The sequence below is a fragment of the Trichomycterus rosablanca genome, chromosome 1, assembly GCF_030014385.1.
Source record: "Trichomycterus rosablanca isolate fTriRos1 chromosome 1, fTriRos1.hap1, whole genome shotgun sequence".
Classification (NCBI taxonomy): Eukaryota; Metazoa; Chordata; class Actinopteri; order Siluriformes; family Trichomycteridae; genus Trichomycterus; species Trichomycterus rosablanca.
The window spans coordinates 67,225,192-67,251,553 of NC_085988.1; the positions used below are offsets into that span (position 1 = coordinate 67,225,192).

The following is a 26,362-nucleotide window of genomic DNA, read 5'->3' on the forward strand; positions in this document are numbered from 1 at the left end:
TATTCCCATTCCCGTTTTTTCTCCACTCTCTCTTCTTACTCAAGTGTTAATAATGGGGCAGCCCCTGCACCCTCTTCCCCACAAATATGTTCGCTCGTTCTAACTACTGACCGTTCCTCTATTAAAAGTGTATGTAAACTTCTGCCTCTTAACTGCAAACTTAGTTTCCCGCACGCGCTCTTCCCCACCCTCACAGAGAACTGTTACCAGGCAACAGTTTCGCGTCCTACTCCAGAGTTTAAGTGTAGGTGATTTTAGTTGAATGAAATACATATTTTTAAGTAACACATTTTATTTAAACCATGTTAAAATATTAAACATTAAATAAATAATAAATAAAATGTCAGTTTCCATCGAGCAGGCGTCGACTGCTGCTTTCATAAGACGCCAAACACCGGTAACTCCCTGTGGGTTAGGCAACCAGGACAACATAACCACAACAAAAGTGCTAGAAAGAGCTCAGTCTGAACCTGAAATAATATCCACATCTGAGCAGGAGCGAGAGCAACACACAGCCATGGAGGTACAAATATTTACCTCACTTTACTGCCAAACAGTTCTGCTCTTATTGTGTACACAGTTGTGCTGTTATTTATTCTCTCTAGCTATAGACCTTCTATTGTATTAGATTGCCAACCATTCAGTGTTGGATTAGGTGGCTAGTTGTTTTTTCATCCACCCTATTTTTATCTAGTTTTTGTAAACGTATAAACTTTTTAAAAACTTTCTATCTGTCTGTCTGTCTATCTCCCTATCTATCTATTTATCTATCCATTTTTAATATTAGTATTTATTTATTATTAAGTATTGTATTTTATGTGTATAAACATTTCTATCTATCTATCTATCTATCTATCTATCTATCTATCTATCTATCTATCTATCTATCTATCTATCTATCTATCTATCTATCTATCTATCTATCTATCAATCTATCAATTTATTTATTATATTGGAAATAAAGGACAAAGAGTTGACTGAAGAGGAGGTGTTTAAGCATCTCTCCAGTCTGGGCCGCTCAGCGACTGGACTACATCATGTCTACAAGTTTCTCTCTATACCTGTAAGTTACACATATACATCATACAAACCTGAATAAATAAGTACAAGTAAATATGTGCATATTTTTTTGTGGTTTTGGTTCACTAAAGTGCCTGCTTTTAGGTCACTGCAAATTAGGGCTTAACATACACACTGCCTGGCCAAAAAAAAGGTCACTACCTGGATTTAACTAAGCAAATAGGTAAGAGCCTCCCACTGGATAATTACTGCATGGGTGATTATGTTTCAGCTGGCAACAAGTTATTTAACCCTAACTGATGCAGTGAGTAGCTTCTCATTTGTTAAACAACCATGTCGAAAGACACATCCTGTGGTCGTGGAAAAGATGTTAATCTGTTTCAGACGGGTCAAATTATTGGCATGCATCAAGCAGAGAAATCATCTAAGGAGAAGCTGAAACTACTAAAATCGGGTTAAGAACTGTCCAACGCATTATTAAAAAGTGGAAGGACAGTGGGGAAACATCATCTTTGAGGAAGGAATGCGGTTGTAAAAAAGTCTTGAATGATCGTGATCGGCGATCACTTAAACGTTTGGTGAAATCATGTGGTAGAAAAACTACAGTAGAACTCAGGGATATGTTTAATAGTGAAAGTAAGAGCATTTCCACACGCACAATGCGAAGGGAACTCAAGGGATTGGGACTAAACAGCTGTGTAGCCTTAAGAAAACCACTTGTCAGTGAGGCTAACCGGCAAAAACAGCTTCAATTTGCTAGGGAGCATAAAGATTGGATTCTGGAGCAATGGAAGAAGGTCATGTGGTCTGATGAGTCCAGATTTACCCTGTTCCAGAGTGATGGGCGCATCAGGGTAAGAAGAGAGGCGGCTGAAGTGATGCACCCATCATGCCTAGTGCCTACCGTACAAGCCTGTGGGGGCAGTGCTATGATCTGAGGTTGCTGCAGTTGGTCAGGTCTAGGTTCAGCAGTTATGTGCCCAAAGAATGAGGTCAGCTGACTACCTGAATATACTGAACGACCAGGTTATTCCATCAATGGATTTTTTCTTCCCTGATGGCACGGACATATTCCAAGATGACAATGCCAGGATTCATCGGGCTCAGATTGTGAAAGAGTGGTTCAGGGAGCATGAGATATCATTTTCACACATGGATTGGCCACCACAGAGTCCAGACCTGAACCCCATTGAGAATCTTTGGGATGTGCTGGAGAAGACTTTGCGCAGTGGTCCAAATCTGCCATCATCAATACAAGATCTTGGGGGGAAAATTAATGCAACTCTGGACAGAAATAAATGTTGTGACATTGCAGAAGCTTGTGGAAATACCGTGTCCAAACACTGTCCACTCTGTTAGACACTCCTACCTAGTTGGTTCACCTTGTAGATGTAAAGTCAGAGACGATCGCTCATCTATTGCTGCTGTTTGACTTGGTCATCTTCTAGACCTTCATCAGTGGTTAAAGGGATGCTGCCTACGGGGTGCTGTTGGCTGGGTATTTTTGGATACTGGACTATTCTCAGTACAGCAGTGACAGTGAGGTGTTTAAAAACTCCATCAGCGCTGCTGTGTCTTATCCACTCATACCAGCACAACACACACTAACACACCACCACCATGTCAGTGTCACTGCAGTGCTGAGAATGAGCCACCACCCAAATAATTCCTACTCTGTAGTGGTCCTGTGGGGGTCCTGACCATTGAAGAACATCATGAAAGGGGGCTAACAAAGCATTCAGAGAAACAGATGGACTACAGTCAGTAATTGTAGAACTACAAAGTGCTTCTATATGGTAAGTGGAGCTGATAAAATGGACAATGAGAATGTTATGGCTGATCAGTGTATATGCAAATCACATAATGTTAGCACAGTTTTAATGTACTTTGCATCAGTGACAAGGTGATTCATAATAACCCATGCATACATGTCTTGGTAAAAATTAATGTGCATCAATGTTAAATCCCTTCTATTAAAGTGATGTGTCAAATAGAAATATTCTTAAAATAACTATCAACATAAGTAGCTTGTATTCATGATGAAATAAGACTCTTTCAGTTCACAGTTCCGAAAAACAGAATACACATCCTCCTCATAAAAAAAATGGCAGATAACTTTCCGTATTAGGAAGCAATGTGTGTAATGCCTAGTTTCATATATCACTTCTTGCCTTTCTTTCCACCTGCCAGTGCACCTGACCCCTAGTGCAGGAGCCTCGACCAGCTTTTGCAGGAATTGCACAGCAGCAGCAAAACCCTTATCGACCTAAATCTCAACAGGCACAGCCAATTATATCTGTGTGTGGAAGCCCTGCTAGGTAGATAGCACCATTTTGATTTGAGTGGTGTTGGGCTAGTGCTAGACTGCTGCAATATATCATGTATCAGTCTGGTTCAGAAAACACTTCACTGACCCTCAGAGACCCCCAGAGGTCACCAGAGCCCAAACAATGAATAAATGAATGAGCAAACAATGAATAAATGAATAAAATGAAATGAATGTCCATCTGTATGGTGGATGTATCTTAAAAAAAAAAAAGCCAATGAAAGTACAAACAAGGTGTCCAAGTGTCTATAATGTATGAATATTATACATGATGCATTATTCCATCTTTAGTAACAGTAGGTTACTTATGATACTCATAAAACATGAAAGTAAAAATGGGGGAAAATTGTAACTACTGTTTAACCCACTAAATGTCTGATTATTTTGTTAGAGGCAGAAGTTGACAAATGTGTCCATTTTGTGCAATTACATCCACCTTCAAAAACTGGAACTTCCCTACAACAGAATCAAAGGTACACATCTTGTATCTATGTTGAAAACAATGATATGTTAATCTTGTGATATTGTAGAAATTTCATTGATAACTGACATGCAGACAAATGTATCTGCCTGGTAAATGTCCTCTAGCTGAGAGTCTTCGCCCTTGCAGACTTGCAATCCATTTGTCTTCTGTGCTTTCTGTGTTAAATGTTTGGTGACTGGTAGATTTATCCTGTGTGAGCCACATGCCATACCTTATCACACTCGATGCTTCCCACAATGAACTCATAGACTTCTTTGGATTCCAGCCGCCAAAAAATCTCAAGGTGAGACCTCAGAGTAAGACAAAGAAAGAAAATTTAACTTTTGAGAAAGGATTTAGCTTTTGTGAAATATACAAATATTATGACCTTACATTGCTTCACATATTACACAGATCTTTCAATAAAGATTATAAAGTAGTGGCATTGTTAAATATCAATAATTCACAGTAAATAAATGGATCTATGGTTTAATTAGCAAATGCAGTGATTTTAGTGTGTTGTCTTAATCATGTTTTGTGTTTAATCTTTGCTACAGGAGGTGAATCTCTCTCACAACCACATTTCTTCAATGAAGGATTTGTCTGCCTATACTTCTCTCTGCAAGCTAATTCTAGACTGTATCCTTTTGATTTCTGCCTCAAGTGCACCTTGCTACTTTCTCCTTTAGAAAATGTCTGAAAATGGGTTTGAACAAATTATGGTATCACAATTACAGGCACAGTATTTGTGCACCCTCTGTTCGCTAACACAACTGCACTGACTCTTCTAATGCTTTAAATTTGAGAACTTCAGTGTAGTCCTCAGGATCAAATTTTAATCCAGATTCTCCAAGCATGTGAGATTAGAAGTGATGAGGATGGACAGGATTAGGAATGAGTTTGTTAGAGAGACAGCGCAGGTGGGATGTTTTAGAGACAAATTTAGGAAGCTGAGATTAAGATGGTTTGGGCATGTGCAGAACAGCACGTTTATGGATGCAGTGAGGAAGGACATGCAGGTGGGTGGAGTGACAGAGAAGGATGTTCAGTACAGGGCATGATGGAAACAAATGATCCGTTTTGGTGATCATTAGCGTGAGCTGGTGAAAAAGGTAGAAGATTCTTCAAGCTTCTAGTTCCTGTTTTGTTGAGTCTCTTCTGCATTTTAACCCACAGCTTGGAGGTTTATGTCAGGAAACCATGGTCATTGCAAAACTATTTTTGGGCAAATCTAGATGTATGTTTTGGATCATTGTCCATTCATTGGATCAATGTAATTCATTATTTACATTTTTTTTTAAAGTAAAAAAGATCTAAATGTAATTGTTTAAAATGTGCAGAAGATTTTCTCCAGTTCAAACCTTGACCCAGTTTTCTGCTAGATAACTCTGTCAGTGTAATCCAGGGGCTGGAGAAGTGTAGCAGCCTGACTCACCTTAGCATAGCTCACAACAAGGTCTTGCGCATCAGTGGCGTGAACAACCTGCGTCTCAAGCAGCTCTGTCTGGTACGGCCTTGTCTCCCACTAACACTGTCTATAGTAGAAGTCTCTAGTCTAGTCTTTAAAGGGCCATGCATTGTTCAGATTTTTGCTCCAGGTTTAATCACACCTAAGCTGCAAAACATTCATTTTCATGCTTTATTGGTATTGAAACAGTGGTGCTACCATTTAGTACCAGAACACCTCAGGGAATCTTTGACTGCTCTGCTTATTTAATTTGCCCCAAACTTTTGTTTGTTTGTTTGTTTGTTTGTTTGTTTGTTCCTAGGCTATTAAATTCAACGTTAACAACACCTGCCATTTATTACTAAGGTTCTCATTACATCTTATTCATTTTTTATTGTGGCCAGCTATTTGCTAGAATGTTGAGCAGATGATGGAGTAATTCTTTTCTCACAAATAAAGTATAAGCAATAAGCTAGTCACTGTGGTTGTGTTCTAGGCAACAATTCCAGACAGTAATTTCATTTTGTTAAACAGTGCTACAGTGAGGAAAAACAAATATTTAAAAAAGAAAAAAATATTCAGTATGCTTCTAGTGCAAATGTATGCACATAATTCTAAACAAAATAGCAAACAAAAAATAGCAAAGCTGTTATAATACAACAAAACGTCTAATAAAACTGTTATTTGGGACAATTTCTGGTTTAATTTAAATGTTTCGCTCTATTAATACTTCAAATTTTACATATATTTATTTTGATAGACTCACTTAGTTCTACGGTAAAAAAAAAGTGTTTATCCACTTTTGTTTTTAATTAATATAATTCTAGTATGTGTATTTACTTAAACACACAAATGTCTTTTGACTTTCCAGTTGTACATAAATAAAAAAGTATGTATTTATAAGCATAAACAAAGATGATAAAAATAGAGAAATGTATACATACCTAAAAGTTGCATAAAGTAAATCTTCTACATAAAAATAAAAGTTCTACATATTAATGCAGCAAACATGGAGGGAAAAACAGATGCTCAAAAATTGAATCTGTCTACAAAATTGTGTCTATAAAAAATGTGCCATTAATTGGTTGGGTAGATTTCACACAAGCATTAGCAATCATAATAAAGTCAAAGGAGATTCTCATGGAAGGACAAAATTATCAAACAAAACTTGAATGGAAATGCTAGATACATACTTTTTTGTTCATACTTGTAGGAATAAACTTAAAAATGTATATTATCTAAGTAAATGGTGCTTGAGCTTAACCATTACCCCTAGGATCCAGTCAAGCCCCTGTGGTGGATTGACATTTCTGGGTGTATATCCAGGAAGAAATTTATTTATGTAAATTTGAAGTGGTTAAATGTAATAAAAGTATCTTGAATAACAAAATAAAAGTGGCTTAATACTTGTTTCACCTTTTTATAAATTACTATTAAGAAATCTGGTCATGATTTATCTTTTTTTCAGTCATCTTGAGCAGGATGGCACAGCAGGTGGTGGTAACATGGCCCATGTTGGCCGCCTGCAGGAGGGGAAGCACAGATTAACTGAAAGTGCAGTTTTTAAACAACACATCTAAAGCATTCCACACCTAATTAAGCATGATTTGCTTCAGCTAGGGTTGGCCTGTTATTAGCTGCCTTTAATCTCCATTCAGTGCTGGGTTGTTGTGTTGTTGCCTGCTTGTTTGTCTGGGTGTCTTTGTTTTTTAGACTGCTATGCCCAGGCAATGTGTAACTGTCACGAGAGAACCATTCTGGATGCATGCTGCCTCTAGAGGTGATGTGGCAGCATTTCTTGTTTGCAGCTGTCATGGGAGACCCAGAGTCTTGAGACCTGGGTTCAGGCTTTAACTCCTGAGTTTGGCTTGTTTTGCGTTATATTCTCTGGACAATTACATTTCTTTCTATCTTCTACAAACATAGGTGCAAACAGACAGTAGGGTCTGCTGTTGCATTTTCTTTTTTAGACATGACCACTTGTGTTTCCTACCATTTTTTTAAATAGCATTTTTTGTGCCTTTCCTCATATTAAAAAGACTTTTTAGACTGTATGCTCACAACACAGCCTTTTAGGAGAGCAAGAATGTAGCCTTGTGTTGAAGCCCACCGTACCACCAGACCATCTTCACTGAAGAGTGTTTGCGTTGTCCTTAATAAAAGCGATTCTCCATTGTGTATCCTGTAGTCTCTTTTCCCCTCGGAAAACAGCTGCTGGTATAATTAAGTCTGGACAGAGTTCAACAACACACAAACACACACACACACACACACACACACACACACACACACACACACACAGATATACACTTGTGTAAAAACACACAAACCAAATACACACCCATGCTGAACCTGTTGTCTCCTTTGCTGGCATGAAATGCCAAGCAGGTTGCTCTTGTCAGATATCTTCTCTTTCACCTTATCACATTCTGGCACTAGAGCATTCAGGCTGCTGGGTGGTCAGTGTCTTTTGTGCTGCACACATTTCTGCCTTGCAGGGCTGGTGAAAGGTAGGCCGTACATGCTGGGTATGAATGATGGCCCAGAGTTGTCCTAGGGGATTCTGTATCATAGCATCTGTTTACTTCCACAATTATTGGCACCTCTGGCAGAGATGATTAAAAAGGGTGAAAAGAAATTCACTTTTTGTTGAATTAGCATAATATTATACCGAACAAAATTTTAAAAAATCAAACCTTTAATTCAAATAAATTTATTCAGAGAAAATCCCTCTCTAAGAAATAATAAAAAAAACATGTGCTACAATTATTGGCATCCCTGCACTTAATATTGTGTACAACCTCAATTGCCAATAAAATAGCATTTACATTCTCCTTTAACACAAGGTTGGAAAATACAGAGCAGCTCTCTCCATGTTTATGGTTCAGTGTTAGATTAATCAAAAGGTGAATTTCTTATAACCCCTCATATTTATCTTTACCAGGGGTGCCATTAATCATGGACCGGACTGAAGTATAACTCAGGGATGCTTTCTATATGCTCATTGGTTTTATGGAGAACTTGTATGTGCATTAGAATTAGACTAAATGATTGCCTGACCTTGCTAATGAGCAATAGAATATTTGGCTATGCATTAATATGCCAGTGTACCAGTATATTATCATTATGAGTTACAAGTAAAAATAAACATGAATTACAAATTGTTGATAGATACTGTAGATCTTAGTAGTAGAGATTAATAATTTAAATAAACATCAGGGTGCTTTTAATATCAGTTCCTAACACTATGTGACAATTTATTTGTACAGCAGGGGAATTTGATCAAGACGATTGAGAATTTACAGACCCTCAGGGCTCTACAGATTCTGGACTTGTCCTCTAATAGGATCCAAAGTCTTTCTGGTCTTCAGAACCTTCATCTACTGGGAACTGTCAATCTTGAAAGTAATATGGTAATAAAAGTTTACTAAAAACATGTTTCATTATGTCATTGCTTCTGTGACAAACATAAACATGCTTTCATTCTATATTAGATTGCTGAGATCAAGGAGGCCGCACATGTTCGGGACCTTCTGCTTCTGAGAGAACTAAACCTTAAGAGAAACCCAATTCAAGTAAGTGATTCACACGTATGCATACACATGAACTATATGGCTGAAAGTATGAGAAAACCTGACCATGCTTCTTAAACATCATGTTGCAAAATCATAGGTATTAACATGAAGTTGTTTTTTTCCCAAGATTTAGAAGTGTGTCTGAGGAAATTTGTGTCCATTTAGTCAAAAAACAGTTGTAAAGTCAGACAGAGGTGTTGAGAAGGCCTGGCTCTAAATCAACATTTTTCTTTCTCCAAAAGCTGTTTAATCAATGCTCTGTGCAGGCCACTGTAGTTTCTCCACATAGTCATGCTAGAATAGGAAATAGCTTAAACCAAACTGTTGCCACAGAAGCATAAAAAGTTAGAAGCATAATAATTCTATTCTGTAATTGATTTTATACACTTATTAACAGTGGGTGTAGCTGAAACAGCTGTAATTAATAATTACGAGGCATGTAAACATACTTTTTGTCATAGTGTACTTATGAATTACATATAATACATTAATTAATGTTACCTTGTACTTTGATCAGTGTCATCATATGTGATTCTGCAAAACAATCATATGTAGTGCAGTGCATGATTAACAGACTACTTTTTATTATACAGCTTTATTTCTTGTCTTGCAGGAACAGCCTGACTACAAACTGTCAGTGATCTTCCTTCTTCATCAGCTTACCATTCTAGATGAACAAGATGTGACTGCTGAGGAAAAGGTTAGCCTATTTCATTCAAGACCATATAACCATATGTTTGCATTCTATAATTAATGTCAGTATATATTAATTTTAGATGTATTTAAGTAATTTAAATACAGTTTTAGTGTAATTTTAGTTAATAACAAACATCAGAAACTTTTGTACTCAAGCGTTTTAACATTTAACACAATGTTACTTGAATATTCACATTTATTATCAATGTAATGATACAAAAGTAAGCAAAATATGGTGTAAATGTAATATGGTGTAGCTAGGGCTTAGGGTTAGAGCATTTCCTCTCTATTTTATCTCTCTTTTTCTGCAGTAAACATTTATTACAAAAATAATATTGCTCAGGTGGAAAGAATCAATAATACTACCAGTCATAACAAATTTTCTGCTATCAGTAAGCTGTAACATTAGTCCAGTGCAACAAATAATTCTGTATAGCATCTAGCAACATGGGACTCCAGTGGCCAAATCTATTAATGCTTTACACTTTCTTTAAAGTACACAACATGTGTGACTTACATTATTGGCTTTAAACCCTTAAACACTGGATTAAATATTAGACATGAAGTAATTTATTACCACACTAAAAAGATCGAAATGCTGCATCCTTATCTAACATCTGATCAGTTCCCTTCTTTTTTCTTACCTTATTGCATTTTTCCCTTTTTCTCCAAGTGTGGTCATTTCCGAATTCCAATTGCACTTACAACCTCATCCGCATGTGTGACATCACTGCTAACATTTATTAAGCCCCCAACTCTTGTTTTTAACAAACAGCAGTGAATTACAGATCTTTAAAGAAATTAAAAAACACAAATGCAGGAAAAGTCTAGCTGTTTAACTAAATGTTTCTGACATTTTTGGCTTGGTTTTATTCCTTGAGGAAAATGTCAGGGTTACTATTTTATGTTGTCATATTTTTTTTTTAATAATGAGACTTTTTTTGTCTTAGTGTTTTGCCATGGTTGTGGGACAGCATGCAGTAGTGGTTTGTTTGTGTTTCAGGTTTCAGCTGTAAACAAGTATGATCCACCCCTTGAGATAGTGGCAGCCAGAGATCACATGACCCACATGGTGTACCAACACATGCAGCCGCAAGTCATCTTTGACAGGTGTGATTAAACAGATTAGGATTATAGAATGTCATTTTGTCCATAACCTTTAATATTAACAACACTAATCATTCACTATAGATGTATAAATGTAGGCATCAGATTTTGTGTAACACTATCTGCATGTTTAAATAATCAGTGTTTCTTTAACAATACTATCTGTAAATTAATGGACATATAAATGCACATGGTACAATGTGTACTTTTGACTAAGTGGTACAAAGTAGCCAGTCTTGTTTTTCGGAATAGTTCCATTTAATAAACATTGTCTACTGGAACCCTCACCTGTTTTTCTTTTCTTTGTAGCACCCTGCCTAGTTTTGATACTCCATACCCTATACTGGTTCTCACAGGACCACAGGCATGTGGGAAGAGGGAGCTTGCTCATAAACTGTGCCATGAATTCAGTGACTATTTTGCTTATGGGTGAGCACTTAAAATGTTTTAAGCAAGCTTATTTTTGGCCAGTGCATTTGAAGGCCACAACTATGCTGAAGCACCTTTTAAAATATAGTGCTGAGAAATGCAGTGTTATAAAAAGAGACATTTCAGACCCGTGCAGAACACAACTTAGGTCAGATAATACATCTAGTGCCCATAATTTTATGATAAAGCTCCTAGTAGTTGAGTATGTGACTGTTTTTTTGTTTTTTTGTAATATGCGTTTGTTATTAGTATTTGCCACACCACCAGGAGGCCCTACTTTGGCGAGGAAGATGGCACTGACTACCACTTTGTCCAGGAAGAAGAATTTCATAACATGATTTGTAAGGTGCGTCTAAATTGTAATTCATTAATTTTATTAATTCATTTTATGTCTTTACTATCTTAATTAAACAAACTGGACTGTTATTATTGTGAAAGTAATATAATAAAACAAAAGTGCTTAGAACTAAACATTTTAAAACAGTGCCCAAAAATAAAAGATAGCTATTGCCTGCCAACATTTTCATGGTAATGTTAAAGTCAATTCTTTGTGATCTGTTTTTTTCCAAAAAGTCGTAGTATGTTAATCTAGAATAGCGCTTGGCTGTATGACATTATGTTGGTCTATACAAACCTAAAAAAATATTTTTTACCATTTTACTACAGTATAGCTACAGTGGGATCAAAAAGTATTTAGTCAGCCACTGATTGTGCAAGTTCTGCAACTTAGAAAGATGAGAGAGGTCTGTAATTTTCATCATAGGTACACTTCAACTATAAGAGACAAAATGAGAAGAAAAAAAATCCAGGAAATCACATTGTAGGATTTTTAAAGAATTTATTTGTAAATTATGGTGGAAAATAAGTATTTGGTCACCCACAAACAAGCAAGATTTCTGGCTCTCACAGACCTGTAACTTCTTCATTAAGAAGCTCTTCTGTCCTCCACTCGTTACCTGTATTAATGGCACCTGTTTGACCTCGTTATCTGTATAAAAGACACCTGTCCACAGCCTCAAACAGTCAGACTCCAAACTCAACCATGGCCAAGACCAAAGAGCTGTCGAAGGAACCCAGGAAGAAAATTGTAAACCTGTACCAGGCTGGGAAGAGTGAATCTACAATAGGCAAGCAGGTTGGTGTGAATAAATCAACTGTGGGAGCAATTGTAAGAAAATGGAAGACATACAAGACCATTGATAATCTCACTCGATCTGGGGCCCCACGCAAGATCTCATCGCGTGGGGTCAAAATGATCATGAGAACAGTGAGCAAAAATCCAAGAACTACACGCAGGGACCTGATGAATGACCTGCAGAAAGCTGGGACCAAAGTAACAAAGGCTTCCATCAGTAACACACTACGCCGAGAGGGACTCAAATCCTGCAGTGCCAGGCGTGTCCCCCTGCTTAAGCCAGTACATGTCCAGGCCCGTCTGAAGTTTGCCAGAGAGCATATGGATGATCCAGAAGAGGATTGGGAGAATATCATGTGGTCAGATGAAACCAAAATGGAACTTTTTGGTAAAAACTCAACTCGTCGTGTTTGGAGGAAGAAGAGTGCTGAGTTGCATCCCAAGAACACCATACCTACTGTGAAGCATGGGGGTGGAAACATCATGCTTTGGGGCTGTTTTTCTGCAAAGGGGACAGGACGACTGATCCGTGTTAAGGGAAGAATGAACGGGGCCATGTATCGTGAGATTTTAAGCCAAAACCTCCTTCCATCAGTGAGAGCATTGAAGATGGAACGTGGCTGGGTCTTCCAGCATGACAATGATCCCAAACACACCGCTCGGGCAACGAAGGAGTGGCTCCGTAAAAAGCATTTCAAGGTCCTGGAGTGGCCTAGCCAGTCTCCAGACCTCAACCCCATAGAAAATTTGTGGAGGGAGTTGAAAGTCCGTGTTGCCCAGCGACAGCCCCAAAACATCACTGCTCTAGAGGAGATCTGCATGGAGGAATGGGCCAAAATACCAGCTACAGTGTGTGCAAACCTGGTGAAGACTTACAGGAAACGTTTGATCTCTGTCATTGCCAACAAAGGTTATGTTACAAAGTATTGAGCTGAACTTTTGTTATTGACCAAATACTTATTTTCCACCATAATTTACAAATAAATTCTTTAAAAATCCTACAATGTGATTTCCTGGATTTTCTCATTTTGTCTCTCATAGTTGAAGTGTACCTATGATGAAAATCTCTCTCATCATTCTAAGTAGGAGAACTTGCACAATCAGTGGCTATGGTTATGTTGTAAAGTGTAATAATTGTGCTAGTTAAGTAGACTAGAGCAGTGGTCCCCAACCACCGGGCCACAGACCAGTACCGGTCTGTGGGTCATTTATTACTGGGCCACACAGAAAGAATAAATAATTGCTACAAGAGCAATTAATTGTATTCTATTTTAAATCCCTCCGCCCCCGCCGGTCCGTGAAATTTTATCTTATATGAAACCGGTCCGTGGTGCAAAAAAGGTTGGGGACTAGAGGACAACAGCAAGCCAACAAGCTTCATATGGTTTCTTTGTAAAGGGAATACATAGTAAAAAGCTATTTCATTCATAGAGCAGTCCAGCCAAATACGCACTTTAGTTTGTAATTACAAGGCATATCAAATTTGCTGTGTGAATATTGTTTGATTTATAGGTACAACACAAAGGGAAAAATATAGCTTATTCACTAAATAAAAGTAGAGAAAATACAGTGATATCATTACTTCCATTAGGGAAACAATGCAGGGGTTTAAAGCAAAATAAAAGTATAACATCAAACATTAAACAGTTTGTCACATCTAGACCAAAGCTTGATTAAGTCAGATTGATTAAAATATGAAATAGGTTAAATGATAAGAGCAGCAGTTATGATTTATAATGGCAAATTAAAAGCATTGAAGTGAATCAGCATTGTGATTCTTAGATGTAGAATGCTGGTGAAAGTAAAAGAGGAGCGTTGCATTGTTGCTTACCACACAACAACTAAAGATTTGTGGAAACTACTCAGTCTGTTTAACACCTTATGCTACAGTCTGTTTAGGTCAACTTTAGTGCAAAAACAAAAATGTATTTTGTTTATTAATTAATCTAGATTAATCAGTGTAATTGGTACATGTTTAAATAGTATAAGTAATGTTTTGTGAATGTTTGTTTTACTAACATAGTCCTCAAATTAGTCTAGCCATTATCTTCCAACATTGCTCATCATCAAGGCATTTCCATCTGCAGACCTGGCAGTCACTGGATATATTTTTCCTTACCATCTTTGGAAAACTTAGACTGCTGTATTGGAATAACCAAAGAGATCAGCAGTTTCTGACCCACTTAATACACCCTATCTTTCCACATGTCTTGCATATTGGATAATTTCATGACTAAGCAAGTGTTCAGGTGGTTGGTAAGTGTATAGGGCACTGCAGATAATATTGGCACTGCTTGGCACTAGAGTCCTGGGCGTTCATTTTTTTAAACGTGTTTTTAAACCTTTGGGTACTCTTGTTTTCTACTACCAGTCCAAAACATGCCAGTAAGTGCATTGGCTTTGCTAAATTACCCCTGCCTGGAAGTGGCAGAGTGAGTATATAAATACGTCTGAGCTTCGGTTGCTTCTTGATTTAGTTTTTTTTTTTGTTTCTGTATAATTCTAAGGCTCCTACATGCTTTGAACTTGCCATGTAACAGTTTGCAAACATGCAGCAAAGTGCTGACTCGGTAAATGTTCAGAATAGATGGTTTTGAACCATCTGTCGTACAGCTGTTCAGTGGTCAGTGGCCTGCTGGATTCTATCAGTTTTTTTCTTTCGAGGAGGTTTTTCAGGAGAGTGCACAGAGGTCACAGTTGATTTAGAATTGTAGCACTTTGAAGTGTGATTATAAGCATATGCAACAAGCTCCAAGGGAAAACTGACAAGGATGATATGAGGATTATAGACTAGCCTGGTTCCATATTACACAACTCCACATCTGCAGCCAGACACAGTAGCCAGTCAGTGAGTATTTAGCCAATTAACCTCAATAAGTAACTTTTCTGAGCTCACCTAAGGCCTCAACACAACAACACAAAGGATTAGCATGCGGTTATAATCTGTATTTGGATTTTAATGCACAGCCAAAAGAATAAATAGAGCCATACATAAAGAATACGTTTAAAAAGATTGACTGCTCTCTGGTCATAGAAATTACTAGACAGATGTTGTCATTGCTTCAGAGTGTGATAAGTGGTAGTGCAGTTGTTAACTAGGTCCAGGTGGTGGTCGACACTGGGTCAAATGTTAGCTGTGTGAAATTGTGCAAAACGTTCTTCCTGTTTAAAGGTTTGTGAGACCTGCATGTTGGCTACGTCAAGAATAAATCTGTTATACAGATGAATTTAGCGCATTAATTTATTTATGATCCAATATAGTATAGCAGACTTACAACATTTCATTTGACTCTCTTTATGTTGCAGGGTCAATTTGTTCAAACAATGCAGTATGGAGATCATTGGTATGGTTTGTCCCGGGAGGCCATAGAACGTGTGGCTAGAGAGGGGCTTGCTTGCTGTGTTCATATGGAACTAGAGGTACAGTATTAAGCTTATGTTAAAATGCACACATCAATGTTGACTATAGCCAAGCTTTTGGGAATAACTCCAAAACAGTTGTGTTTGCTTTAAAATTAGGAACTTGTGGGTATACAAGTACAGACTGTACTTTGTTGATTTGTACTACTTGTAGCCCTCCTGTATGCCATTGATCAATAAAAAGGAAGTCCTGCAAGCCCCAACTAACTAGATATTAATTAGTCTATTCTTAGCGTTACAGAGACAATACATTTTGTAAGGCCAACAGTGTCCTTTAATCAGAAACTCTTCACTGATTAAATGCCAAAGTGGAATTAACACGTTAACCTTGACCACTGAGCTACCATTGCTGTAATTATTGAACACCTTTGGAATAAATTGGAATGTCAATAGCAAGTCGGCCTTCTTAGCCAGTACTAGCAGTTGACCTTACAAATGCTCTTTTTGACTGAATAGGTATTTTGAGAGACATACTACACTTCTGTGTAAAGGCTGTTATAGCTGTATAGATAAAAGAGGGCATGGTGGTTGTGTCTATGGACATTTGTGTTTATTCAGTCAAAAGAGCCTTTGTGAGGTCAGTGACATATGCTGGACAAGAGTGGGGCACGGTTCAGGTCACTGAAGTTCCTCTACACCAAACTCATCAAACCATCTGTGCTCACAGCATGAGTGACTTGCAAATGTGTGAAGATACCATCGACACGGAGGCATATATTGGGAATTTAAAGAGACATATGCTGCCATCAGTGAAGAGGAGAATCAGACAATGGTGACTGTTGAGCAGCTAAACTCTCGTATCAAGCAAGAATTTGGCAAAACTTCCACCTGCAAAACTGCAACAATTAGTGTCCTTAGTACACAAATTATTAAAAAGTGTAATTAATAGAAAAAATAACAAAACACAATAGTAAACACATTCTTACAATACATTTGTTTATTAAAAAAAAATACAATTCTATTTAAATAATACTATATGTTGATGCATGTACTATATGTTTCTGTTTATATGTTCAGGGTGTGTTAAGCCTGAAGAATTCATACTTTGAACCAAGATACATCTTGCTGATTCCTACAAGTACTGAGAACTTTATTTCAGTCATGAACGCTAGAGGTTTCTATACTAACAGCCAGATAGAGAAAGCTGTATCGCGTATCAGCATCTATGTCAGATTCCACAGAGAGCGCCCTGGATTCTTTGACAGCATCGTTCCCTGCGGTAGCTACATTTAATAAAATGATTAAATGACACTAATTTTAATGTAACAAAATGCAGGCCCTGCACAATTACTTGCACTCCTAGTAAATATTAATAATAAGAGATTTAAGAAATTTACTTTTTTGTAAAGCAGCTTATTCTTACAATAAAACAAAATTTCAATTGTACTAAATTATGTTTAATTATTGGTACAATTCTTAGAAACAAAATGTAATTGAAGCATTTCCAGTTATATTTAACTGTCAATTAGATTGTCTAGGAACTTTCAAGCAATTAACCATGACTTCCTGTTTTATTAGATTTTATATGAGAAGTATGTGGAGGGTTGAATATTTTTGTTGAGATATGTGAGTGCATGAATGTAAGTATGAAGGGGTGAATACTTAGTGTATGCAGGTACAGGGGTTGGACAAAATAACTGAAACACCTGGTTTTAGACCACAATAATTTATTAGTATGGTGTAGGGCCTTCTTTTGCGGCCAATACAGCGTCAATTCGTCTTGGAAATGACATATACAAGTCCTGCACAGTGGTCAGAGGGATTTTAAGCCATTCTTCTTGCAGGATAGTGGCCAGGTCACTACGTGATGCTGGTGGAGGAAAACGTTTCCTGATTTGCTTCTCCAAAACAACCCAAAGTGGCTCAATAATATTTAGATCTGGTGACTGTGCAGGCCATGGGAGATGTTCAACTTCACTTTCATGTTCATCAAACCAATCTTTCACCAGTCTTGCTGTGTGTATTGGTGCATTGTCATCCTGATACACGGCACCGCCATTGGATGCACATGGTCCTCCAGAATGGTTCGGTAGTCCTTGGCAGTGACGCGCCCATCTAGCACAAGTATTGGGCCAAGGGAATGCCATGATATGGCAGCCCAAACCATCACTGATCCACCCCCATGCTTCACTCTGGGCATGCAACAGTCTGGGTGGTACGCTTCTTTGGGGCTTCTCCACACCGTAACTCTCCCGGATGTGGGGAAAACAGTAAAGGTGGACTCATCAGAGAACAATACATCTTTCACATTGTCCACAGCCCAAGATTTGCGCTCCTTGCACCATTGAAACCGACGTTTGGCATTGGCACGAGTGACCAAAGGTTTGGCTATAGCAGCCCGGCCGTGTATATCGACCCTGTGGAGCTCCCGACGGACAGTTCTGGTGGAAACAGGAGAGTTGAGGTGCACATTTAATTCTGCCGTGATTTGGGCAGCCGTGGCTTTATGTTTTTTGGATACAATCCGGGTTAGCACCCGAACATCCCTTTCAGACAGCTTCCTCTTGCGTCCACAGTTAATCCTGTTGGATGTGGTTTGTCCTTCGTGGTGGTATGCTGACATTACCCTGGATACCGTGGCTCTTGATACATCACAAAGACTTGCTATCTTGGTCACAGATGCGCCAGCAAGACGTGCACCAACAATTTGTCCTCTTGAACTCTGGTATGTCACCCATAATGTTGTGTGCATTGCAATATTTTGAACAAAACTGTGCTCTTACCCTGCTAATTGAACCTTCACACTCTGCTCTTACTGGTGCAATGTGCAATTAATGAAGATTGGCCACCAGACTGGTCCAATTTAGCCATGAAACCTCCCACACTAAAATGACAGGTGTTTCAGTTATTTTGTCCAACCCCTGTATGTACAGTGTATCACAAAAGTGAGTACACCCCTCACATTTCTGCAAATATTTTATTATATCTTTTCATGGGACAACACTATAGACATGAAACTTGGATATAACTTAGAGTAGTCAGTGTACAGCTTGTATAGCAGTGTAGATTTACTGTCTTCTGAAAATAACTCAACACACAGCCATTAATGTCTAAATGGCTGGCAACATAAGTGAGTACACCCCACAGTGAACATGTCCAAATTGTGCCCAAAGTCTCAATATTTTGTGTGACCACCATTATTATCCAGCACTGCCTTAACCCTCCTGGGCATGGAATTCACCAGAGCTGCACAGGTTGCTACTGGAATCCTCTTCCACTCCTCCATGATGACATCACGGAGCTGGTGGATGTTAGACACCTTGAACTCCTCCACCTTCCACTTGAGGATGCGCCACAGGTGCTCAATTGGGTTTAGTCCATCACCTTTACCTTCAGCTTCCTCAGCAAGGCAGTTGTCATCTTGGAGGTTGTGTTTGGGGTCGTTATCCTGTTGGAAAACTGCCATGAGGCCCAGTTTTCGAAGGGAGGGGATCATGCTCTGTTTCAGAATGTCACAGTAAATGTTGGAATTCATGTTTCCCTCAATGAACTGCAGCTCCCCAGTGCCAGCAACACTCATGCAGCCCAAGACCATGATGCTACCACCACCATGCTTGACTGTAGGCAAGATACAGTTGTCTTGGTACTTCTCACCAGGGCGCCGCCACGCATGCTGGACACCATCTGAGCCAAACAAGTTTATCTTGGTCTCGTCAGACCACAGGGCGTTCCAGTAATCCATGTTCTTGGACTGCTTGTCTTCAGCAAACTGTTTGCGGGCTTTCTTGTGCGTCAGCTTCCTTCTGGGATGACGACCATGCAGACCGAGTTGATGCAGTGTGCGGCGTATGGTCTGAGCACTGACAGGCTGACCTCCCACGTCTTCAACCTTTGCAGCAATGCTGGCAGCACTCATGTGTATATTTTTTAAAGCCAACCTCTGGATATGACGCCGAACACGTGGACTCAACTTCTTTGGTCGACCCTGGCGAAGCCTGTTCCAAGTGGAACCTGTCCTGGAAAACCGCTGTATGACCTTGGCCACCATGCTGTAGCTCAGTTTCAGGGTGTTAGCAATCTTCTTATAGCCCAGGCCATCTTTGTGGAGAGCAACAATTCTATTTCTCACATCCTCAGAGAGTTCTTTGCCATGAGGTGCCATGTTGAATATCCAGTGGCCAGTATGAGAGAATTGTACCCAAAACACCAAATTTAACAGCCCTGCTCCCCATTTACACCTGGGACCTTGACACATGACACCAGGGAGGGACAACGACACATTTGGGCACAATTTGGACATGTTCACTGTGGGGTGTACTCACTTATGTTGCCAGCCATTTAGACATTAATGGCTGTGTGTTGAGTTATTTTCAGAAGACAGTAAATCTACACTGCTATACAAGTTGTACACTGACTACTCTAAGTTATATCCAAGTTTCATGTCTATAGTGTTGTCCCATGAAAAGATATAATAAGATATTTGCAGAAATGTGAGGGGTGTACTCACTTTTGTGATACACTGTATGTGGGTGAGTGTAAACGCTTTTGCTTAGATAAATGTGAGTATGTATGTATGTTGTGGTGTGAATACGACTACTACTACTATTAATAATAATAATACTTTCACTTAACAGTAGTGGGATAGCCCACTGCAGTCACACCAATTAGAAGTGCTCAGAAAATGAGATTTTACCAGGGTGCCAATAATTGTGAAGGGGCCTGTACTTATGTATTTATAAAAAAAAATACATAAAAGAATACATAATTGGACAAATAAATCTAAAAAAACATTTTAATAAATAAATATGTAAATATTTATGTTCTTTTTATGCATTTTTCTCTTTTTCTCCCAATCTAGTTGTAAGTCGCTCTGGATAAGAGCGTCTGCTAAATGCCGAAAATGTAAATGTAAACGTAATTACCCTGTTGTATCTTTCCCCCACCGCTGAAGACACCTACCCTGACCGAGTAGGGCGGTACCTCACACACGCCCCTTCCGGCATGTGTGCAAATGTTAACTAGTTCTTTTTACCTGCCAGAGCAGGGTTTACACAGAGAGCAGTGTCATGTATGGAGAATCACTAACTGCTCTACATAATTCACCATCTCTGTGCAGATGCCTTCGACCAGCCAGCAGAGCTTGCAATTGCATTAGTAATCATCAATCCCTTTGACCAGCTCTCCTGACAGGCACAGCCAATCATGTCTGTGTATGCACCCGGCTGGTTGATAACATAGATGAGATTTGAACTTTGATTTAAATAGTTGGTGGTGGGTAGTGCATTAGGGCCCCCGAGCACCCAAAAAATGTTAATGATACATTATTTTAATTTTACTATGATGGTAGTGTTGTTTTGAAAAAAGCTTGAATGTTAAAATAGCTTAGTGACTAACCTAATCTGTTTTGACGTTAGATAATCGTGGAGAAGCATACAATGCTTTGAAGCAGCTCATAAAAGAATACCTTGGTTTGGAAGGGCAAGGGGCTGAAGCTCAAGACAGCTCCAGTGTTATAGAACAAAATTCTTCCACTGGTAAAAGTTAGTTCACTGTCACTTTCTACCTTTTCTTTTGCATTAAATTTATTACAAAAAAGTGATCATTTGATCATATATGTTTTATTTTCCAGATTCAGATGAGAGAGGGTCAGTTGAGAATGTTGAAACCAGTAACACAGGCTCTTATAACAGAAATTACTACAACAAAGTCCAGGGCAGTCTGACTTTTCAGAAAACCTCAGCAGTGAGTCACAGAGACTAATCACACTCATTAAATGATGAATGTACTGTATACTGTACATACTCAGTCATAACCAATGAATCTGGCCCTACTAAATTCATGGGCAAATGTGCTTAGTTTCATGTACCTCATTTTTTAAAAATCACAGATTTCACAGATTGTTAAAGAAAAGTGCCACATTTCACAGCATTGAATTGAATAACAGAATAAATGGAAGCTACATTACACAGCACAGCCTACCTTAACAGTTGAATGTAAACCTAAAACATCCAGCAACGGTGCGAGACTTCATGCTCTGTCTCAAAGACAAAAATTCTCGTCCGTGTTATATTCAGTAAATGTGAAGCACCTGAATGCTACGCAAATTAAAAACGTTAAATCACTAAACACAAACCTTAAATTTTGAATTTTAAAGCAAAGTGCATATTACATGGGAAAGGGCTAATTCCATGGTCTGTGAGGTGATTTTCATGGTTGTGAATTAAGTAGGGCCCTACCAGTAAAGTAAGAGCGTACAGATTTTGATTAGCTTGTAAATATATTGTCTGTCCTTGTGTGGTAGGAACTGGCCTCTATCTACAGAAGACAGCAGATGGTTCAAGAAGCTCTGATGGGGAAGAGTCCAGGTGCTTACACACAGCTGTTTAAAAGGTAAATGTTTTCAGAGTAAAGTGTAGTACATGTTTCATTTTTAAATATGCATGATCGTAAAAGACTTATACTTCCATAGCATATTATGGTGCTTCCTTAATTTGCAGGTCAATACGTCTGGCCATTAGACAAACAATAAAAGAGCAGAAAGTATTTTGTGGCAAATTTCATTATAGTATATATAAACAGCTGCGAACAATGGTAAATGTATTCCAAGCTGTTTTGGAAGGTTGTGGTGGCCCAACTCCTGATTAAAACACCCAATTATGTGTGGGGTTCTTTGGTTTGTTTGTTTAGTAACCTGTGTGTCTGTTACTGTCCTGGTAATCAGCTGCAACAGGCCTTACTGTATTGAAATTATGATGCATTGCTAAAATGAGAGCAGTAGTTTTAGGTTTTCATATCAACCATGCACCAGCAAGCCCTGACTACAATTGTTCATTCATTTGGTTTTGGTTTTCATAGAAGTGGAATCAGGATAAGTTCCTGCATGGTTGCTATAAACCCTCAATGAGTAATATTAAGTACCAGGGCCTTAGGGCAAGAAGGTATGAAACCCAATAGTCATATCTCTTTCACTCGAGGGGGCTAATGAGAAATAAACCAGCTTTTTTCTTTTCATTGCATGCTTAAAACACACATTAATCTGTATTTCTAAATATATTATTAACATTAGTAAAACATGGATATGTCAAGCATGTGTTCTGTTTAGCAATAATAACGTTATGTTGTCCAACTCTAAACAGAGCTTGATGCCCGTTTGCATGTTGCAGGTTTGTTCACGCAGCTCCATCATTACTGACCCCTCATGCCCAGCCGTCTGCTACTGCCTTAGTGGACCGAACTGAGGACAGCAGGTATGTCACTCACAGCATGATCACTTAATCCCTAACTTTGATTGTCTGCATATATACAGTCCCTTCACAGTCACTGGCACCTCTGGTATTACATATTTTATTTTATTTACATCAACAGCTTTATCTGGCAGCCCTGGTTTACACCAGGTGTGTGTGTTTCTACATCAATGCATTTTCTAGAATGACTCTTGCACTATTTTCTGTTTTATTCATCTACTGTATGCTTAAACTCAGAATTTTCCACTGCAAGATTGAGCTGAGGCTGAAGCTCTTGAATGTCACTGTCCCATTTGGGAATGCGTAAAGCATACATAAATGCAAATTTATGGCTGTCGATGCTTGTGGTACTCTTCTGGGCACAGTTGCAAAAAACGGTTAGGGAGCTCACACCTACATTTGTGAAATGTGTGTAACTTAATGATATTTAAAAATGTGCTAATTTAATCTGTTTAGAACAGTCCTGGGAGTCTTTCTGAATCACCCAACCGGCCTGTTCTTTTGTTGCGCACCCTGCTGGGAATATGCCAGTCCAGTCTATGAAGCAATTTTTACACACTGCAAATCAAATAAACTATTTTTTTTAAGTTTAGAGACACTTTCCCCTGATGCAATAGCAATATCAAAGATTTCAATAATGGACAAAACAAAACTGATATCTGCACCGAAGACATTTTTGGACAAAATTTAACACAAGATAAAGACCTTAGTAACTACAAAATGCAGTTTCAAATGATCATTTCATATTTTTAAGTAAAAAAAGTTCCAACATAATTTGACCCAGTGTGAAAAACAAGTCCTCCTAAACTTATTAAATGTTTGTCTTATCTTTAACAGCAATAACTGCAATCAAACACTTTTGTTTGATCACAGATGTGATCATTTTTACGTCTCTATGAAGAAACTTTGGCCCACACTTTTTTTGCTAAAATGTTTTAATTTAGTCACATTAAAGGGCTTTCAGACATGAATGGCACATTTAAGGTCCTGCTACAGCATATCTACAGAGCTCAAGTCAGGACTTTGCCTAGGCTACTTTACAAAATTTGTTATAATTAATCAATTTTTGCTCAAACATTTCGGGCTGTATTAGCTCAGCTAAAGATACTTTATATTGGATTGGTGTAAGCTGGAATTTTAATCTGCATGGTTGTGAATAAAATAATTAAAACACCACATAAAAATGAGATATTTACAGAATAGTTGCTAAATGACCCAAAGTGCCCACAGAATGTGTAAATTAGCACCTCATATTAGTCTTAATAAAAACTGTTTAGCGCCAGTGTGTCAAGAAATAACCTTTGTTTTATCAAATGCTAACTGGTGTAAGAACCTTAAAACCTAGACCGCAATATGGTCTAATTTTAAAATTCTTTCTACATCTGGTCGTATGTAGTTAACTGTACTGTGGGGGTCCATTATGGTGTTTGCAGCATCTGGTGGAAATCATTAGGTTCAATTACTGCTTTGCATTGTTGTATGAGTGCCAGAGCATATATGACAATTTTGCATGACTAAGTGCACCCTGTGGTGCAAACACTATTTGAGGTGCTGTTTCCATATTTGAAATGACAATGCTCCCATACATACAGTGTAAATGTTTTAAGAAAGATTTAATCAACACCAAAAAAAGTTAACTGAATTTCATTATCTCCCAAATCATCAAGTCAAACATATTTTAAACTTTGTTAGAGAAATAAGCCTTCATGTTCATTATCTCTTACCAAACACATGCATGACTTAAATGACAGTATATCAACATGGATTAAAGCTGGTTTAGAGGCAAAGAGTGGCACTATTATATTAGTTATATTGTTCTCCTAACTACTTGTATGTACGTTATTATAAATATAGCATTACTATTAAAACTCATTTTAGGAAACCAATATCTTATCATGAAATAACAAGAAATAAACGATGTATGAATGATTAGTCTTTTGTCAAAATGATTTCCTGACTTTTTACATTACGTATACTGTCACTGTCATTCTAATACATCATACTAATACATGTCTAAAATAAATGTGATCTAATTCAATTTTTTTCTGTCTTAGCTCAGAGGAATCTTCTGCCAGTTCTGGCCTGTCTATGCATGGCTCAGCAGGAGCACTATCCATGGGGAGTTCAGCTGAGGGGTTGGATGCAGGATCCGGGCCAAAGGTCTCCCCATTAGGGCAAAACCTGGAATTACTTATAGGCAAGGACCACATATTAGTAGTTTTTTCTTATATTTCTTACCTGTTATTCTACAGCCTTAAATATTATGTTCTGAACAACTCTACAGCATTAAAAGTAGCTCAGTTATGGGGAGAGTACCTCTGTTTATATTTTCCTTCTTTTAATTTCATTTGTAATAGGTCACTATGTCACCTGACTGCCCTGTTTATTCTTTCAGTTGTTTAATTCTTTTGATTATTACTGGACAGTATGCTAGCAGGTATTGTTGGTACAGTGATTAAATCCTTAACAACAACTACTGTCTGTATTGAGTTGTTCGCCATATGCCCTTAAGGGTTCCCTATGGTTTACTCCTATTCTCCAAAAATCAATTAACCTAACAAACAAAAATACCAAAAGCTGGCATTTCATCTCTGTGTGAGTCAGTGTAAATGAATGTTTTTCCTTGGCTGTGTCTGGTTTGTTACTATTAGATCCCGCTAAATAATTATTTACTTTTCCCCTTGCAGATCCTATGGAGTCAGGTGTAAGCCCAGAATCTTCACACTCGGCACCAGAACAAGTGTCCCCGACAGTTGCCTCTTCTCCAGGGCGCCCAGGCTCTGATGCCCATCCTGTTCTTCCCCCCATCCCACAAGGGCGCAAAGCTACTGAAGCTGGCTCTGAGTCACAACTAACAGAGCAGTCAGAGCAGGTGGTCGAGGGATAGCTAAAAGACAAATAAAACAGAAATGACTTTAAATAGAGGGTAACGTGTATGCACTACTTTAATATTTTAATAATTATTAGTAAAGGCACAAGACCTATACAAATTTATATTTGTTGTAACTTCCAAATTGCCATGCAGTTGTGCATAGCTAGATGAAGGTAATGCTTTAAATGGAAAGCACAATTAAACCGATGTAGTTCTGTGTTTAAAAGCGTAGTTAGTGTTTTGAGAACAGCTGCAATGTTGGAAGGCACTGGACCAGAAATCCTAATTATTGGTTCCTACGCAAGTTTGCTCTAGCAGCTCAATTGACAATCTCTAATGCCTCTAAGCTAATTTAGTGTGAGTGTGGACCTCTACAAATAAATATTCGGACGTCTGTCAATGCCATAAAACATAAGATGTTGTAATGATCTTACAATTCAAATATCCTACAATATGTACCTGCAGTCAGTTATTACTGATACAAATATTAAACCATACAATGCATGGACTCTTTAATAAGACAATAAAATGATGTGTTACAGTTACATTAAAGATGTATATTAGATGTAAGAATTTTCATCTTTATTTTTTATGTTAGCCAAAACAGCATAGAACAGGAGTTCTCAAGCTGTGGACAATGACATGTGAAGGTGGGCAGTTGTATTACTCCTATACACTACTTACTACA

General features: G+C 38.1%; 1 protein-coding gene across 7 annotated transcripts; it reads left to right on the forward strand.

The window, feature by feature from the left end:
* Positions 1–195: 195 nt before the first annotated feature.
* Positions 196–25,722, forward strand: lrguk (leucine-rich repeats and guanylate kinase domain containing). Of its 7 annotated transcripts, none has more exons than XM_062995419.1 (21): positions 196–244; positions 348–523; positions 965–1,063; positions 3,738–3,819; positions 4,013–4,113; positions 4,367–4,448; positions 5,192–5,316; positions 8,526–8,669; positions 8,751–8,831; positions 9,445–9,531; positions 10,531–10,637; positions 10,944–11,063; positions 11,313–11,409; positions 15,505–15,618; positions 16,636–16,837; positions 20,973–21,098; positions 21,188–21,300; positions 21,860–21,948; positions 22,722–22,805; positions 24,857–24,999; positions 25,490–25,722. In XM_062995419.1, the coding sequence occupies exons 2-21, from the start codon at positions 518–520 to the stop codon at positions 25,687–25,689; spliced, it is 2,202 nt and encodes a 733-aa protein (XP_062851489.1). In that variant the 5' UTR covers positions 196–244; positions 348–517; the 3' UTR covers positions 25,690–25,722. The 7 variants fall into 7 exon arrangements, with proteins under 7 accessions (XP_062851489.1, XP_062851495.1, XP_062851454.1 ...); XM_062995425.1 differs by having other exon boundaries at positions 200–244; positions 362–523; XM_062995384.1 differs by lacking the exon at positions 196–244 and having other exon boundaries at positions 304–523.
* The last annotated feature ends 640 nt before the right edge of the window (positions 25,723–26,362 follow it).

Bases quoted from the DNA above. Each gene is read 5' to 3' on its own strand.
- lrguk (XM_062995384.1), top strand. From the start codon at position 341: ATGTCAGTTTCCATCGAGCAGGCGTCGACTGCTGCTTTCATAAGACGC. The intron at 524-964 runs GTACAAATATTT...TTGGAAATAAAG, and splicing joins AGCAACACACAGCCATGGAG to GACAAAGAGTTGACTGAAGA. The intron at 11,064-11,312 runs GTGAGCACTTAA...GTTTGTTATTAG, and splicing joins AGTGACTATTTTGCTTATGG to TATTTGCCACACCACCAGGA.